The sequence below is a fragment of the Loxodonta africana genome, chromosome 11, assembly GCF_030014295.1.
Source record: "Loxodonta africana isolate mLoxAfr1 chromosome 11, mLoxAfr1.hap2, whole genome shotgun sequence".
Lineage (NCBI taxonomy): Eukaryota > Metazoa > Chordata > Mammalia > Proboscidea > Elephantidae > Loxodonta > Loxodonta africana.
The window spans coordinates 64,375,684-64,392,290 of record NC_087352.1 but is presented as its reverse complement, the minus strand read 5'-3'; the positions used below and the strand labels follow the sequence as shown (position 1 = coordinate 64,392,290).

Here is a 16,607-nt window from a genome sequence, read left to right as displayed (position 1 = left end):
AATATTCTGAAATGTTAACAATTTTCTCTTAGCACTTTGATGATATTTTTATTTTATTACTATTATTTTATTACTTATTTCTTATTTTTATTCTATCATTTATTTGTTATCTACATATAAACTGTAGATTTACTTACAGAACTTAAAAATGGTCTTCATTTCCCAGCATTCCAGACCATTAAAAAAAAAATCTTAATTATGACACCTATTCTATTAAACTATCTCTCTAGCTTTGATTTCAGGTGCAACATTTTTTATATTTGATTAAAATTATCTAATAAAAATTATGATTACATTACGGTCTAGACAGAGTATTATGTACATGTGAGGAAGAATAATAAACTATCTTATTCATTTCCTAATCTCGATGGCAATATTACCTGTATACTTATATTTGTTTATTTAGAAAATTAAGGGTATGTTGAAATTCTCTGGTTGGCAATGAGTCACAATATTCAGCCAACGATGCCACACTTCTTTCCTTATATAATCCCTGAATGCTACTGAAAATGTGTTCTCCTTCTGATTGGAGAGTGAAACTCATCTACATTGCGGTAAATGTATTTGAGGTTAAAACATAAACTGGCCTCAGCAATGGAGAGGTGTAAGCAAATCCCCTACCTGACCAGCAGTGTCCAAGATGTCCAAATAAGCTGGCTCATTGTCAATCCTAACCTGGGTCTTATAAGCATCTTCTGAAAAACACAAGACAAAGTTTGCATTTAAACATCTTCAATAGAAAATGAATGATCAATTTTTAGATTTTGTAACAACAACAAAAATTTCTAATTAAGTAATTAAATAACATAATCAGACACTCTAGGTAGAGTACATAGAGTGAGAAGAATGTAACCATGAGAAATACTAATATTACGAAGATGATAGAGAAAAGGGAGTTCCTGCTGAAGTGGAGCTTAATGTGAAGTCAGGTAGTTTTCACAACCAGAGAAAGACACTTCATCAGAAAAAAAGTTCATAATCTGAGGTGCCCAGTCATATTGCCTAGTTCTTCTCATGGAAGAAGTGTATCTAATCTTTCTAAATCATGCACTTCTAAATTGTATCCTTTCTACTTCAGTAATAAAAACATACATATTAAATAAAGCCAATTATATTGTTTTATGTAAAATGGAACTAGAAAATATTAGAAATACAGAAAAATACCTACTATTGAGAGTTTTTCATTGTCATGACTCTATTTAATAGAGAAGAACTTTGAAGGATTACACTAGTCCAAATTTGGAGAATTCTCTACCAGTAAATGTGTTAATTGTTGAAGTTCCATGAAAAAATAGTCCTAAAGAGAGAAAGAAGTAAAAGTAAGATCAACTAATGAAATATTGATAAGGCCTGGAACAGAGCAGTTAATAGAAAGGGAAGGAGGAAGGGAAGAAAGACATGTGAAAGGAAAAAGAACATTGAGAGGTAAGTTGTGAAGATGAGTAATAGTTGGAGTCTCTGGTACTCAACTATTAACCAAAAGATTAATGGTTCAAATCCACCCAGCGGTGCCTTGGAAGTAAGGTCTGGTAATCCCTCTGTAGTGTAGTTCTATTCTACACAAACAGGGTTGCCATGAGTCCTAATTGACTGGACAAGAACTAACAACATCCCTAATTAACATTATTTGCAGTATTTGAAAATATTTTAATTTGGAAACTATATCTTCCTCAAGCCTATGATCAAGGAGGAATAAAACTGGATGAGAAGAGTCAGGATGTCTTGGGATAAGCAGGACCTTATGAGTTAACATTTTTAACTAGTGAAACTTTGAAATGCTAGGTGGTTTCATAGAAATGTTGGATCCAATGCAGCCTGACGGAAAAGTTGTGACCAATAACACAGACAGAATTTGCCAGCCCAAGACTCATCGAATGAATATCTTTTACATTTGTATTTCTATTTAGCTTTCATTTGACTTTATGTTTTTTTTTACTTTTTTTGACTCTATGTATTTCATTATGTGAAGCTCATCAACTCAGTGGTCACATTGAAAATAAAATGACTTACATGTTTTGCATTTCCACCCAGCAAGATCAAATTTCTTCAGGTTCTTGAAGAATAAGACATTAAAGAAGCGTGTTTATTTATAGCTAGGAAGCTGCTATTATTTCTATCAGGGAGAGAACAAGAAGTCATAAAAGTCTGTCATGCTACAATTGATTAACTGCTTCTATTTTCTTCTCTTTCTTTTTTTTTTAATTCAGGAGCTATGGTACACTAAAGGGATAAGCAAATCTCAATTGACTCTGTGTGCATATATTGGGCAGTGATAATGTAGTGCAGGGATAACCATTGTTCATCCAATCATCCATTCAAACAACAATATTGAAGACCTAGCAAGTGCTAAGGTCTGGGATTCAAAACTCAATAAGATCTAGATCCTGCATCAAGAAATGTATATTCTAATGAGACACAGCTTACATGTATAGAGCAGAATATTATGATAAGTTCAATTAAAAAATGTATCCAAATTGTAAAGGGATCAGGAGGAAAAATGGACAAATTTTGCCTAGTGAGGAATACAGGTCAAAATTTAAAGAGGTTAATGTTTGAACAGCTTTTCAGGGTGAATGGGAGTCTTCGAGATGGGAGAAAGAATGAGGGCACCCTAAGTAGAGAGAGTCCCTCCTCCCAGGTAGTACAGTCTAGGTAGGATTAAAATAAATAACTCAAAGAGACATAAAAAAATCTGAGTGTGGCAAAACTATAAAGACAGTGATCAGTCATTGCCAGGAGGTCAGGGATGGGGTGGGGGGATGAAGAAGTGGAGTAAGGGACATTTTTAGGGCAGTGACACTACTCTGCATGATGTTGTAATGGTGGATAACTGACATTATACATTTGTCAAAACCCATAGGACTGTACAGCACAGAGTCAACCCTAATGTAAACTGTGGACCTTAGTTAATAATAATGGATCAGTGCAGGTTCATTAGTTGTCATAAATGTATCACATGAATACAAAAAGTTATAGAGAAAAAGTGCTCACTGTAGCTACAGTGTGAAGAATGGATTGTAAAGTGAAAGACTAGAGGTACAGAAAGTTTAGATATTTTGTAATCTAGGTAAGAGATGATAATGGCCTATACTAAGATAGTGGCACTAGGGTCAAATGAAGCATTCAGATTTGCAAGATGTTTAGAAGGTGAACCAAAGGCACTTTGTGACTGATTCTGTGTAGAGGACAAAGGAGAACGAAGACGCAAGAGGATCTCTCCTGGTTTTGGCATTTGCCTCTGGGTACATATTTATGGCACTTCCTGGGAGAGGGAATGCAGGAGGATGACCACAAATTCAATTTGGGAAATGTTGACTTTGACACGCCTGCGGATCTTCCAAGGGAGGACTATGAGGAGGCAGTTACTTGAGTCTGAAGCTCAGGGGAGAGATCGGAAAGTCTTCTGACATTTCATCCATTAATGTCTTCATGCGTGCCAACTCCATACTACATACTGCAGCCTGTTCAAAAATACCTACACTAAGTCCATATCGCCTACCAAATGTAGCTGGGTCTTTTGAGTTTGGAACTTACATACCCTACAGTCTGGCTGCAGTCCATATTTGGCTTTATCCACCATTTATATTATAAGAGAAAACCAAATCCCTTTTAAAAGTCTTTAGAATATCATTGGATTTTATACTTCAATACTTACTCATACTGTTGATTTTGAGCCACAGATAAGCAAAATAGATTATTTTCAGAACTTTATTTATTTAGACAGTGAGGAGACGTGGTGGCTCAATGTTTAAAGTACTTGGCTGCTAATCAGAAGATTGATGGTTTAAACCCAACAGCTGCTCCCTGGGAGAGAAGACCTGGTGATCTGCTCTTACAAAGATCACAGCCTAGGAACCCTATGGGGCAGTTCTACTCTGTTCTTTAGGGCTGCTATGAGTCGGAATTGACTTAACAGTGAACCACAATAGCATAACAATGAATCGCCCCGGGAGGGCAATGTTTCAGTGTATTCTTGAGCCTACAAATGAATAACTCCCATGATTCATATTTTTACTAGAATGCTGGAGAAATAAACACACACACACATACAGACACACATACGATCATGGTCTCTATCCTCAAGAAACTTCTACCTTTATGGTTGGGAGACAAACATAAACACAGATATGCAATGGGATGTGAAAGTACAAAAATTTATGGGGCATAGAACCTATCTACAAGGACTTCAGAAGCTGAAGTTGTGGGAAGTATCATTTGCACAGTTGTCAATCTTATGTGGATTAAGTGACTCCCAGCCATTCTAAATCCATTCAGCACATGAGAGACCGTACAATCTTTCTATTTTTCTGTTCCCCTGCCTTTGTATTTTTACTGATCTTCCTCCCACAAAAGAGGAATCTTGCAGAATCATTTGCAATTTCTTTGAAGATACTTGTGTTAATTTTTGTTTGTTTTCCAATTTCGTAGGGAAATAAAACCGGTTATTCTGAGAAAGCTCTGTGACTGAAGGATCATATATGAGTCTTTTAGATTTCATGTTTATTTATTTAAACTCAAAGGCCCAAATAAGAGCCTGCTGAGGCCAGGAGCAGCCTGATTAATCTAGATAAGAATGGCTCTGGGTGACTCTCTGAGCCTTAGATAAGCCTGGCACATGAAGCATATATCGAATAAAGGCTTCCCTTGGGATCAGAAAACCACTTCAAAGAGAGCTGATGTGAATTGGCTAAAAATTAAACCCAGGTCCTCTATCCAAAATTTCTTTTTCACTTTTAAAAAGTATCCATCAGAATACACATTCCAATGTTGGGAATCTAGGTCACCTTCCTGGCCTCCATAGAAACTAATCCCTTTTATTTCATTGCAACAAACAAGCATCTCTTCTTTTTCCATCCATCTACCCCCTTTGCGACCCACCATGCAGAAATGCACTGACAGAAATACTTTCTTGAATACATATTAACACCTCCCTGAATTTCAATCATATGCCTATAGACCTAGCCCTGAAGCGAGCTCATTTTTCTTCCTAAAAAAGCAAGAGGCCAAATATACACAAATTCTTATCTGGCAGAAATGGTGACAGCTGTTGATTATACCTAGTTTGCACAAAGAAGCACAGTGGGGCCACATTCTCAGAGGCATCTACCAACTTAAAATTCATTTCAAAATGTTAAAGTTTAATATAAGACTATTGCTTCTTTTAGGATGTGTCCTCCTCACTGCCCCCTCTCCAGTAGGATTTTACAAGAAGAAACCACAGCAGGCCTCGTATTCAAACCTCAAGTCTGACACTAATCGTCTGTCTTACTATCGGCCAGCCACTTAACCTTATTTGTAAGATGGAGATAATAGTACCTGCTGACAAAGTCACAGTTTTATAAGGATCAACAGATGTGACGTACATAAGAGTGTTTTTAAAAAAGAAAGCACAATTCAAATTCAAGGCTTATACTGTAAATTTCTTAGTATCACTTCCCATTAATTATGAAACTATATTAAAAACTAAATTACTTCTTGTATTTATACATATTGATTTGGGAATGCTTTCTGAACAAAAAGTAAATCATAGAGGTTTTGGCAGGATATATTTATAAGATTCATCAAAAATATAATTGTCAATTAATTGCTAATTTAAAACCTTAAAGTGTTTTGGATAATTTTCCCAGCATAATTTATTACATTCTTTTAGCAAAACAAAAATATGTACCAAAATTGTTTGAAGATATTTTATTTGTAAATATGAAGTTGGACAATTTAAAACTACGAAAATATAATACTGAGAAAATATAAGAACTTTCACTAGATGACTTTAAAAAGGTTTTAACATAGTTAAGTATTTTCTTTAGGGCTTACCCCCATATAATAGTGAAGCTATTTTTATATAACTCTATGCTAGTTAGTTTACACCTTCTAAGTGTTAACAGTTGACCCACATTTTCAAAAGAACAGGTAATAAATAATATAAAGATTAAAATAACCTATTTATAAGACTTTTCTCAGACTTACTTAAATAAATCATCTCAGTTGTATTGTGCATGTACATGTTGGTGTGCTTGTGTGCACAGATCAAAAGTTTATTGCAACATAGGGTACAGGACACTTTCTCTTGAATTAGAAGTTGAATCATGGTTGAACCAGCATTGAAGCAAATCTATGTGGCAATATATTTATCAATAATGAATTTAATGCCTATGCTAATGATTAGTATGCTAGGCATAGAGTCTATAACGTTGAACAAGACAGATGTGAAGTCTCCTCACATAAACTTTGTAATATTTGAAGAATACATAAAAATAAAAAGACAAAATGCTCCGTATTTTGCTGAGTACGATGTTATAAGCAGAAGACACCCAAAGGAGAGAATGTCTTGCTAAAAATCAGTTCCAGAGGAAAGGGGAGGAAAACAGAGTTTGGAAGAAGGAAGACAGCGAGAAGCCAGGAAAGAGAAGGAGGGTTTCCTGCCCTTATTTTACTCTGACAAAACTCATCGCTGTGAGTCAGGATCTTCAACGGTAACTGATTTTTTTTTAACTTAAACGTTCAATGAACTCCAATAAAAGTAAATGTATTTTGGGTGTGGAAATTTTTAATAACTGGGCAAATTTAGCTTTTGGGCTAACTCAGGGTTTAAGGAAAACACTCTCTGCCACCATGAAAATAGGAGTTGAAGGAAGGGGTGCCATGAGTACATAATCCCTGGAAATTCACAGGAATTATAGGACGGCATTTGGATTTTTTTTTTCCATATTGTGAAATTGGGGGCTTGAGTCAAATTGATATAGATCTCTGAGGGGTAGTGGTTTCTTGATGATATTATCTCAAAATAAAAAGTTTAATGTAAAAAATTAGCATCCATTTATGCAAAAAACAAATTAAAACTATATGACTCAAGTGCTCACCCTGCAAAATGGCAAATTCAAAAGACTTACAATATCAAACCATGGTGAGCTTATGGCACTATGAGAACTTTTACATACTATATATATAGGTGGACTGAAAAATGGTGTAACCAGATTAGAAATGGTTTGGGTCTATCTACAAAAACCGACCATGCCTGTGTGGTAGACCAAACTATTGACCCCAGTTCTTCTCTACTAATATTATATATCTATACCCTTGTTGGAAACCCTGGTGGCATAGTGGTTAAGTGCTATGGCTACTAACCAAGAGGTTGGCAGTTCAAATCTGCCAGGTGTTCCTTGGAAACTCTATGGGGTAGTTCTACTCTGTCCTATAGGGTCGCTATGAGTTGGAATCAACTCAACGACAGTGGGTTTATACACTTGTCATGGCCTAAAGGTGAGTGGGGTGTATTTCTTGACCTTTTTCGTTTTAGGCTTGAGAATGTGATCCATTGCTTTGGCCAATGGATGCTAATGAATGTGATTTGAGGAGAAGCTTGACATATGTGTGTCCAGTGAGACTTGTTCTCTTTTGATTTGGCCATCACCATGAGAATATATGCTGGAAAACTCACTAATTTCAGAAGCGAGATAGATACCCGCCTGAAGTAGATAGCCCAGTTGGTCTACAGGTATGTGAGGGATAAACAAATGTTATTGTTCACCACTCTGACATTTTGGCAGCAAAATCCTACTGTCGTTATTGTTGTTATGTGTCATTGAGTTGATTCCAACACATGGCGACCCTATAGGACAGAATAGAACTGCCCCATAGGGTTTCTGAGGAGTAGTTGGTGGATTGGAACTGTTGACCTTTTGGTTAGCAGCCACAGCTCTTAAGCATTGAGCCACCAGGGCTCGAAAAATCCTGCTAGGACACCTTATAACAAGCAGCTTTACCCATCATAAATACATGCACATGCACATATACACATGTGCACAAAAAAGCCTGAGAAAGGATATTTACAGCAGCATTACTAATGACATCCCTAAGCTAGAAACCACCCGAACTCATCCACACTAAACCGCAGTATAGTCATACAGTGGATTATTTTAGTTATGAAATTTTAAACACCACAGCACTCAGTGAGATTAATTCTTAGAAATACAATATTCTATGAGATAATCCCAGACAGAAAGGAACACACATTTTATGTTTTAATTTATGTAATTAAAAAAAAAAATTCAAACTAAGGTATGTATATTGGGAAAGAATTTCTTAATCAGGATGGAGATTACTTGGTTATTTACTATGTGATAATTCATGGTTTTGTACACGTTTTCAGCATTTGTTTTATACTTTAATTTTAAATAACATTTCAAAAGGGGAGTATTAGAATTGATTCAACAGTAAGAGAAAGAGAAAATATCCAGTCCCAGTTTTTTAATTGTTCAAATTCTTTATGGCAAGACAATGCGGGCATGAAATTAACCCACAACTCTGATTTCCCCTTTTTCCCTCTAGTCTGCACGCATTTTATCTCACATAATGGCAGCATGTAGATGTTTATCCTTCATATTGAATAAATGTTACTGACAATGCTGATAAATTTGGGCTCTGGGGAAGATAGCGAAATGATGTCAAAAATATCTTCCTGTCCGAAACATCTTTCTCCTTGGCCTGGCACGATGCCCACAACTCCACCCCTTCTGCTTCATTCCCTTTGGTTAAGATAAGCCATTTTATTTCCAGGAATCTCCCATTAAAATGCAATGAAACTACAGGAGAGGTAAAATATTAAGCTATTATCAACCACAAACACCTTACCCTGAGATTACTTTTGTGCAAAATTACCTGTCACAAGAGAAAGCAGAAAGCAGGGCCCCAGGGGATGATCAACGGGAATGATACAGGGGAAAGAAAGGGGAGGGAAAACACTCACAGCTTCGGGTGCAGAGACAGGGGAAGTGTCATGAAAACAAAGAGTTGCAGTGGGCGCCTGAGAACCAGAAAGGATCCCATGCTGGGTCATCAGGCTGCTGAAGAGCAATATATGAGTGGAAAAGTTGCAGCCTGCTTCCGTAAGACTGATGACAAAATGAAGCTCTTTGTGCCCCAAACTTGCTGAGTTTGGAGTTTTAAAAACTGAACTCTTTGTACATACAAAAGAAAAACTCAACAGAGAGGAGCATTATATCTAGAATTCTAGGCTTACCTTTTGTGGAGTCAGACAATCCTTACTTTGTCAGTCTCTCTCAGTAAACTAAACCAAACCAAACCAAACCCATTGGCATCGAGTTGATTCTGAATCATAGCTACCTTATAGAACAGGGTAGAACTGCCCCATAGTTTCCAAGGAGTAGACAGTGAATTCAAACTGCTGACCTTTTGGTTAGCAGCCAAACTCTAGGTAAAAGGGCTGCAGAAATAAAGCTTTCTCTGTTGATGGAGGAAGAAGGGGGTATTTGTCAGATGATGGGCTAGAAAAGTGCTTTACAAACATTCCTATACATGTAAATCACCTGAGAATCTTGTTAAAATGCAGATTATGATTCAGTAAGTATGGGGCGGGGCCTGAGATTCTGCCTTTTTCATAAGCTATCAGGTGATGTACATACTCCTAGTCAAGGACCTAGAGCAGCAAGCCACAAATGTGAGCCACATGTGTAAATTTTACATTTTCTAGATTTTCCAGTTGCTGCCAGGTTGACTTCGACTCATGGCGACCTCTTGTGCATCAGAGTAGAACTGGGCTTTATAAGGTTTTCAATGGCTGATTTTTTTCAGAAATAGATTGCCAGACCTTTCTTCAGAGTTTCCTCTGAGTAGACTTGAACCTCCAACATTTCAGTTAGCAGCTGAGGAAGTCAACCATTTGCACCACCCATGGACTACAAATTTTCTAGTTATCACTTAAATAGAAAGGGGCAAAATTAATTTCCATATATTTTATTTAACCCAATTTATCCAAAATGTCGTCTGAATGTGTAAACAATATAGCAGAGTGTTAACGGGATATTTTACGTTCTTTTTCTTGTATGAAGTTTTCAAAAGTCACTATGTATTTTATACTTACAGAACATCTCAATTTGGGCTAGTCGTGTCAAATCCACTCTAGCCCCATGTGGCTCATGGCTACTGTATTGGGCAGGGAAGGTTTAGATAGCAAGGCTTGTTGTTAGGTGCGATCGAGATGGTTCCGACTCATAGCAACCTGATGTACAACGGAAGGAAACAATGCCCGATCCTGAACCATCCTCACAATCATTGTTATGTCTGAGCCCATTGTTACAGCCGCTGTGTCAATACATCTCCTTGAGGATCTTCCTGTTTTTCACTTGCCCCCTACTTCGCGTAACATGATGTCCTTCTCCAGGCACTGGTCCTTCCTGGTAACATGTCCAAAGTACCGTGAGACAAAACCTAGCTATCCTTCTTCTAAGGAGCATTCTGGCTGTACTTCTTCCAAGATAGATTTGTTGATTCTTCTGGCAGTCCATGGTATATTCAATATTCTTTGCCAACACCACAGTTCAAAGCCGTAAATTCTTTGCTCTTCCTTATTCATTGTCCAACTTTCACACACATGTGAGGTGATTGAAAACGCCATGGCTTGAATCAGGTGTATCTTAGTCTTCAAGATAACATCTCTGCTTTTTAACACTTTAAAGAGGTCTTTTGCAGCAGATTTGCCCAATGCGATGCATCATTTGATTGCTTAAGTACTGCTTCCATGGATGTTGATTGTAGATCCAAGTAAAATGAAGTCCTTGACAACTTCACTAGAGGATAGATTGTTGCAAAATAGTATACATCCCTAGACTGAAAATGTAAATACAGAGTATTTTCCTCAAGTCCTTTTTGGGTTTTTTGATCAGAGGAGGCCGAATATGCATTTAAAATACTAGTGAATGACACTCCGAATTGTCTGGTAACTCCTGCTTATTCTTCAGCTAACATTTTGATAGTTTATTTCCCTATGAAGCCATCTTTCATTCTCCAGTCATAGACTGATACACCCCCTCCTGTACTCACATAACACCTGCACATAGCTGTAGAAAAGCACCTTCATCATTCTTTTCCAATGATTTGGTTTAGTCTCAGCTCTTTGAAAGGAAGCGCCATGCCTTTTTCATCTTTGTATATGTGTTTTCTACCACTCTGATAGTCACATAATAAATGCTCAATAAATTCAGTCTACTTTCCTCTCAAACTGTGCTTAATACTCTGCTGGGTTCTTTCAGATGTGATAGCTTATTCATTCTCTCAACATATTGTGAGACATATATTTATATGTACGTTTTAAATATTTAAAAAATGACAGCAGTATTAAACTTCGCAAAACTCACAAAACCAGTAGGGGGTGGTCGGGAGACTGAACGAGGTCTGTTAGCTACCAGAGGCTGTTCTTGTTTTCTACACTGATTACCTTTCAAAGACGAATCAAGCGAGGAAAGAGATTTACTTTCCAGATTAGGTGCTGTTTCTTAAATGAACTGAGCAAATGAATAACTCCCAAATCTAGTCCAAACTAGTTTGTAGCCCCCAGAATTTTTTGACCTATTCATTTCACGGTTAAGATAGAACCAGTAACTTGCTTTTCCAGAATCCTTTGCAGCTAGGTTACATGCATGTGACCCAGACTCCAGCAATCAGATGTAGCCACTCAAATTTTTGATTCAAAGGTTGTCTGGGCAGTGCATCTTTGAATTTCTGGAAGGATGACAGAGCATGGGAAGCACCACTCCCTTGCACGGTGGCAGCAGTGATGGCTTCATTGGCCCATTGATATAACCAGGGTATAACTTAGACTTTGTTCAGAATGTAAACCCTATGAGTCCACTTCTCTGTAGATTCTGGAGGTTATGTAAGTGTCCTATGCCTAAACCAGTGGCTGTCAATTCAATTCTGACTCATGGTGACCCCATATGCATCAGAGTGGAACTATGCTCCTTAGAGTTTTCAACAGCATAGTTTTTGGAAGTAGATCACCAGACCTTTCCTCCAAGGTACCTTTGGGTGGATGGATGTGAACCTTCAACATTTTGGGTAGCAGCTGAGTGTGTTAACCATTGCATCACCCAGGGACTCCAATCTATGCCTAAATTCCTTCTAATTTGGGGACCTTCAAATTATTCTAGAGATGAGACTGACCACTCCTTGAGTTTGGCACCCACCAGCCTGGCTCTCCTTGTGTGAAGGGTTTTTTCCAGGCCTAGCTTGATACCCTCCCCCACTCCTTCTTATAGGCTTCACCATCATTCAATATTGACTTTTCTTTTTCCCACAGCCTATTATAGCTTATGTGTCATCCTCAAACATCTGGTCTCCATTTACCTTTCCACCACTCATCCTGGTGTTTCAGAGCTATGCATGATTCAGAAGACAAGGACACACAGCTACTGACAGAGCCTGACTGATCTCTATAGCACAGTACTTACTCCTCAGTTTGTCTCTTCCTCCTGAGGTACTAAATGTAGAGGATGTCTGCCAGGCCTGCCATGTCCCCTTACTTGGTTGCGTGTTATCAGCAGGGATGCACAGATGTTTACTTCTTTCTCCGTCTCCTCTCCCACCTCTGCCTTAATTTCTGTGTTATGGTTGCGTCTGGGAAAAAAGCAACTTTGGAGAAGCCAAAGAAGAAACTGTTCTAGAGTTACTACCTGACTAAAAATTCACTTTTTTCCCCTACGCTTTTATGCCAAACAGTTGCAGCTAGCAATGTTAATCTTGTATCCCGTATACCTCATCATAGATTTTATCTACTCAAAAAATATTTTGAGCACCTTCTGCACAGTTTGTTCTGTTGTGTGACGTGAACAAACCAGACATCGTTACTGTCTTCATGTATTTGTACCCTAAAGGAGAGCACCTAGAATAATAAAAGGTGTTAAATACTGAAATGCAGTTCTATCAATTCAAATTGTTCCCTCCAACTCTTGGAAAACAGTCGGTAATGCCAGGAGGCACTTAAGTAATGAGGATGAGGAGATGGTGTCAATAGCCAGGATTTAAACATGCCTTGGGTTTGTTAAAGAGTGCTTGGGTGGCATAAACAGTTAAGCATTTGCCTACTAACTGAAAGATTGGCATTGGAAACCTACCCAATGGTTCCTCAGAAGAAAGACCTGGTGATTTGCTTCTGAAAGGACACAATCTTGAGAAAGCTGTGGAGTGCAGTTCTGCTTTGCACACATGGGTCGCCATGAGTTGGAATCAACTGGATGGCGATGGGTTTGATGATTTTGGTTTTAAGGCTCATTAATGTATAATTCTTTTTCCAACTGTCCCTCTATTATGTTAAAATAATGAGAGAGAGAGAGAGAAAGAATTTCTGTAAACAAAACAATTAAAACTTTTAATTACTCCCCAGATCCTCCAAAGTAATGCAGAAATGTAGCTTACAACCAAGCCTCCTGACAGTTTTACTCCAATGAATTTCTCAAACTTATTTCCAACCACTCACTGCTATGTGTCCTACATTCTAAGGACACTGAACTATTTTGTGTTCCCTTAATAAGCTATTGAATAGCACACTTTAAACCCTGGTGGTGTAGTGGTTAAGAGTTTGGCTGCTAACCAAAAGGTTGGTTGGGAACCCTATGGGGCAGTTCTACTCTGTCCTGTAGGGTTGCTATGAGTCAGAATCAACTTGATGGCAATGGGTTTCGTTTTTGGGTTTTTTTTTATGCTGTTGTTACTGTAGGAATGCCCTTCCTCTATTTTTCTGTCATGAAAAATATTGTTCATGCTTTAAGGTCCAGCCCAAATATCACATCCTTTGTGAAGGTTTATTCACCTGGTTGTGAGGAAAAGGGGAGGAGAAAGTACGCATTACGTGCAAGTGTTCATGTCCTATACACTTGCAGCTAAAGGGAGCCCAGGGCAGGAGAGAATGTTTCTAACACAGAGATGGGGTCAAGCAGTCCGATTTGACAAATTAAGGAGGATTTCCAAAGACAGAAATGGTCCAGATAATTATAAAGTGATTTATTTGAGAATAGCAATTGAATGAGAAAAAGTACTTGGCCCGTAAGAGTATTTGGGATTTTATCAGGAGACTTGAACGTTTTAATTTCACTTCTTTCAAACTTTAGAGAAATTGAGAGTTGCAAAAGATACAAAAGACAATCCACCCTGAAAGAAGGTGATAAAAGGAGGAATGTGTAATGCTGATTAATGGCAAAAACACCAGGATTCCTTGACTTCTTATTTCCTCTTTTATGAAGATAACAGCATTGAGAACCAAAAGATAAAACTAACATTTGTAAAGATACAATAAAATCCCAAGATACATGATTAGATTTTAAGGAAGCAAGTAGTACCCCATGGAGTACAAATCTCCTGGTTCAGATAATTGACGTTTCAGGGTTCTAAGGTTACACATGAATGGCATTCAAACCATCACCATATAGGGAAATGGTCTTCAGATAGGTATTTGACTTACAATGTCAGTGGATAAAATAGAGAAGCATAAACTGGGAATAAGGATGATTGGAGGGATTAGTGAACGCTGAATGACCCTATTCACAATGATAAAGGGTGGATGGTTGTCAGAATGTAGAGGTTTTCTAGTAGTCTGCTCTGTACTCTGGCATTGGCTACAATGTAGTTTCTATTTTTATTAGTGATTTTAATGAATCATTTACAGAATACATATTTGCATGGAAAGGTGATTAAAATTGGAAAAAAATAGCTAATAGTTTGAACGATATAATTTGTATCTAAATGTCCTTGATAGGGTTGAGCAACAGGACTATATGTAATAAGACAACACTCAACGGAGATTGATGTGATAGTCTGAGGATTACAAATCCTTTCCCCCCCATGCCTATGGACTGTATGAAAAAGATTTGAATTCAACACAGCAGTTATGATAAACGATCTGGTGATTTTCTATTGGTAAAGAAAAAAATGTGGGTGAACAAAGTAAAGTATTTACAAAAAAAATGAAAAGAACTGGGCACACTCTCTTGGGCTGTGGATGGTTAAGGTTGGGAGAGGAGGGAACGTCTATACTGATTTAGAACAAGAGAGATAAGAACCCGGCGTTCTCCATTGGTCAGACTATAAGTGGAATGTTTTATTCTATGCAGCGGGATACCACTTTGAGTGAGATATTGACAGACTGTGATGTACACAGAGAGAGAGGGATAAGATGGGTATCCGGATTTGAAGCCTTGCTAGAGAAAAGACGATGTAGGAATGGAGGATATTCATCCTAGAGAGAAGGGTTATGCAATGTATGTTTAATATCTGTAAATATTTGAATAGCTTCCATATGGGGCAGGAAGTAGACATTTTCCATATGGCCCTAAGCGGGGAGGCAGGCAAACAATGGGAATATTTGGTGAGATGTCAATGAAAAATATTTTAGCTCAACACATTGTTGATCTTCTTAGTTCTGACCCATGGCGACCTCATGTGTGTCAGAATAGAACTGTGTTCCACAGGGTTTTTCAGGTTGTGACCTTTTGGGAGCAGATTGCCAAGTCTGTCTTCCAAGGAGCCTCTGGGTGGGTTTGAACCAACAACACTTCAGCTAGTAGTCCAGTGCTTAACCGTTTGTGCTTGGAAAAACATGCATAGGCACAGGAACTGCCAAAAGATGGGATAGGTTGTCTTGAAAGAAAGTGAGTGCAGGTAAACATGGGTTAGAAAATCATTACATGTGACATGGTAAAGAGGATTCAAACATAAGATGGGTGGTTAGAGTGGATATTTTTAAAGATTTCTCTCATCTTTTTTTTTTTTGTACTTTTTTATTGTAATTTATATAAAGGTGTACCGAACAAACTAGCTTCTCTTTAAACAATATACATATTGTTTTGTGACACTGCTAACCAACCCCATGACATGTCAACACTCTCCCATCTCAACTTTGGGTTCCCTATTGCCAGCTTTCCTGTTCCCTCCTGCCTTTTCATCTTTTGCCCTGGGCTGGTGTGCTTCTTTAGTCTGTTTTTGTTTTATGGGCTTGCCTAATCTTTAGCTGAAGGGTGAATAAATAATAAATAAAAGGGTGTCTGGTAGCCATAAGCTCAGGTTTTCTCCAGTCTGTCAGGCCAGTCTGGCCTCTTTTTTTGTGAGTTAGAATTTTGTTATACACTTTTCCCCAGCTCTGTCTGGGATCCGTCTTCTTAAGAAGGGATTACAAAAACAGAAATGGCTCGTAAAATTATAAAGAGATTTCAGGAGAGAAATTAAATTATAAATAATACTTGGTTGAAAAAGGCATTCGGGCATTATCAGGCAGCTTAAAAAGTTTAATTTCACTTTTTTTAAACTTTAGTGAAATTTCTTTGTTTCTGCTTATGTTACACACTCTAATTTTATTTGTTTTGTATCTTCATATAACAGAGTCATTCATCAGTTAACACAGAATTAAACATTTTTAAGAAGTGCTGTTTTAGGTCTGGCAAAAGTGAGAAAATTAAGAATGCCTTCATTCTTTAGTGTGTGTTGGTCTGTGTGTGTGTGTATTTGCATGCAATAAGAACTTCAAGGGACAGGAACCACTATGTATATATATCATATATACTTTTAAGGAACATCCAGATATTACGGATTCAGTTATTACCCCTGCTTGAAGGTAGACCTCTTCAGAGAGCAGAAGATAGAGGGGATTGGCTGCAGCATCTAGCTGAGAGCTTCCGCAGACTATGGCATGACCGAGCCAGTAGAGGAGGGAGTATCCTGAGACATCTTAGTTCTTTACTTGGAGAAGATATTGTGATCCACGATAATATCCGTGGTAGGCAGAATAATGCCCCTCCAGCACTCCACAAATATGTCACATCCTA

The 16,607-nt window shown here is 37.8% G+C and overlaps 1 protein-coding gene across 1 annotated transcript in view; it reads right to left on the bottom strand.

Annotated features, from left to right (window-relative positions):
• The window catches only part of RIT2 (Ras like without CAAX 2), a 399,988-nt gene that overhangs the window by 253,283 nt on the left and 130,098 nt on the right, over window positions 1–16,607 (bottom strand). The window contains exon 3 of the mRNA XM_003406318.4: window positions 622–695. Coding sequence (XP_003406366.1) covers window positions 622–695 — 74 coding nt within the window. The remainder of the gene's footprint in view (window positions 1–621; window positions 696–16,607) is intronic.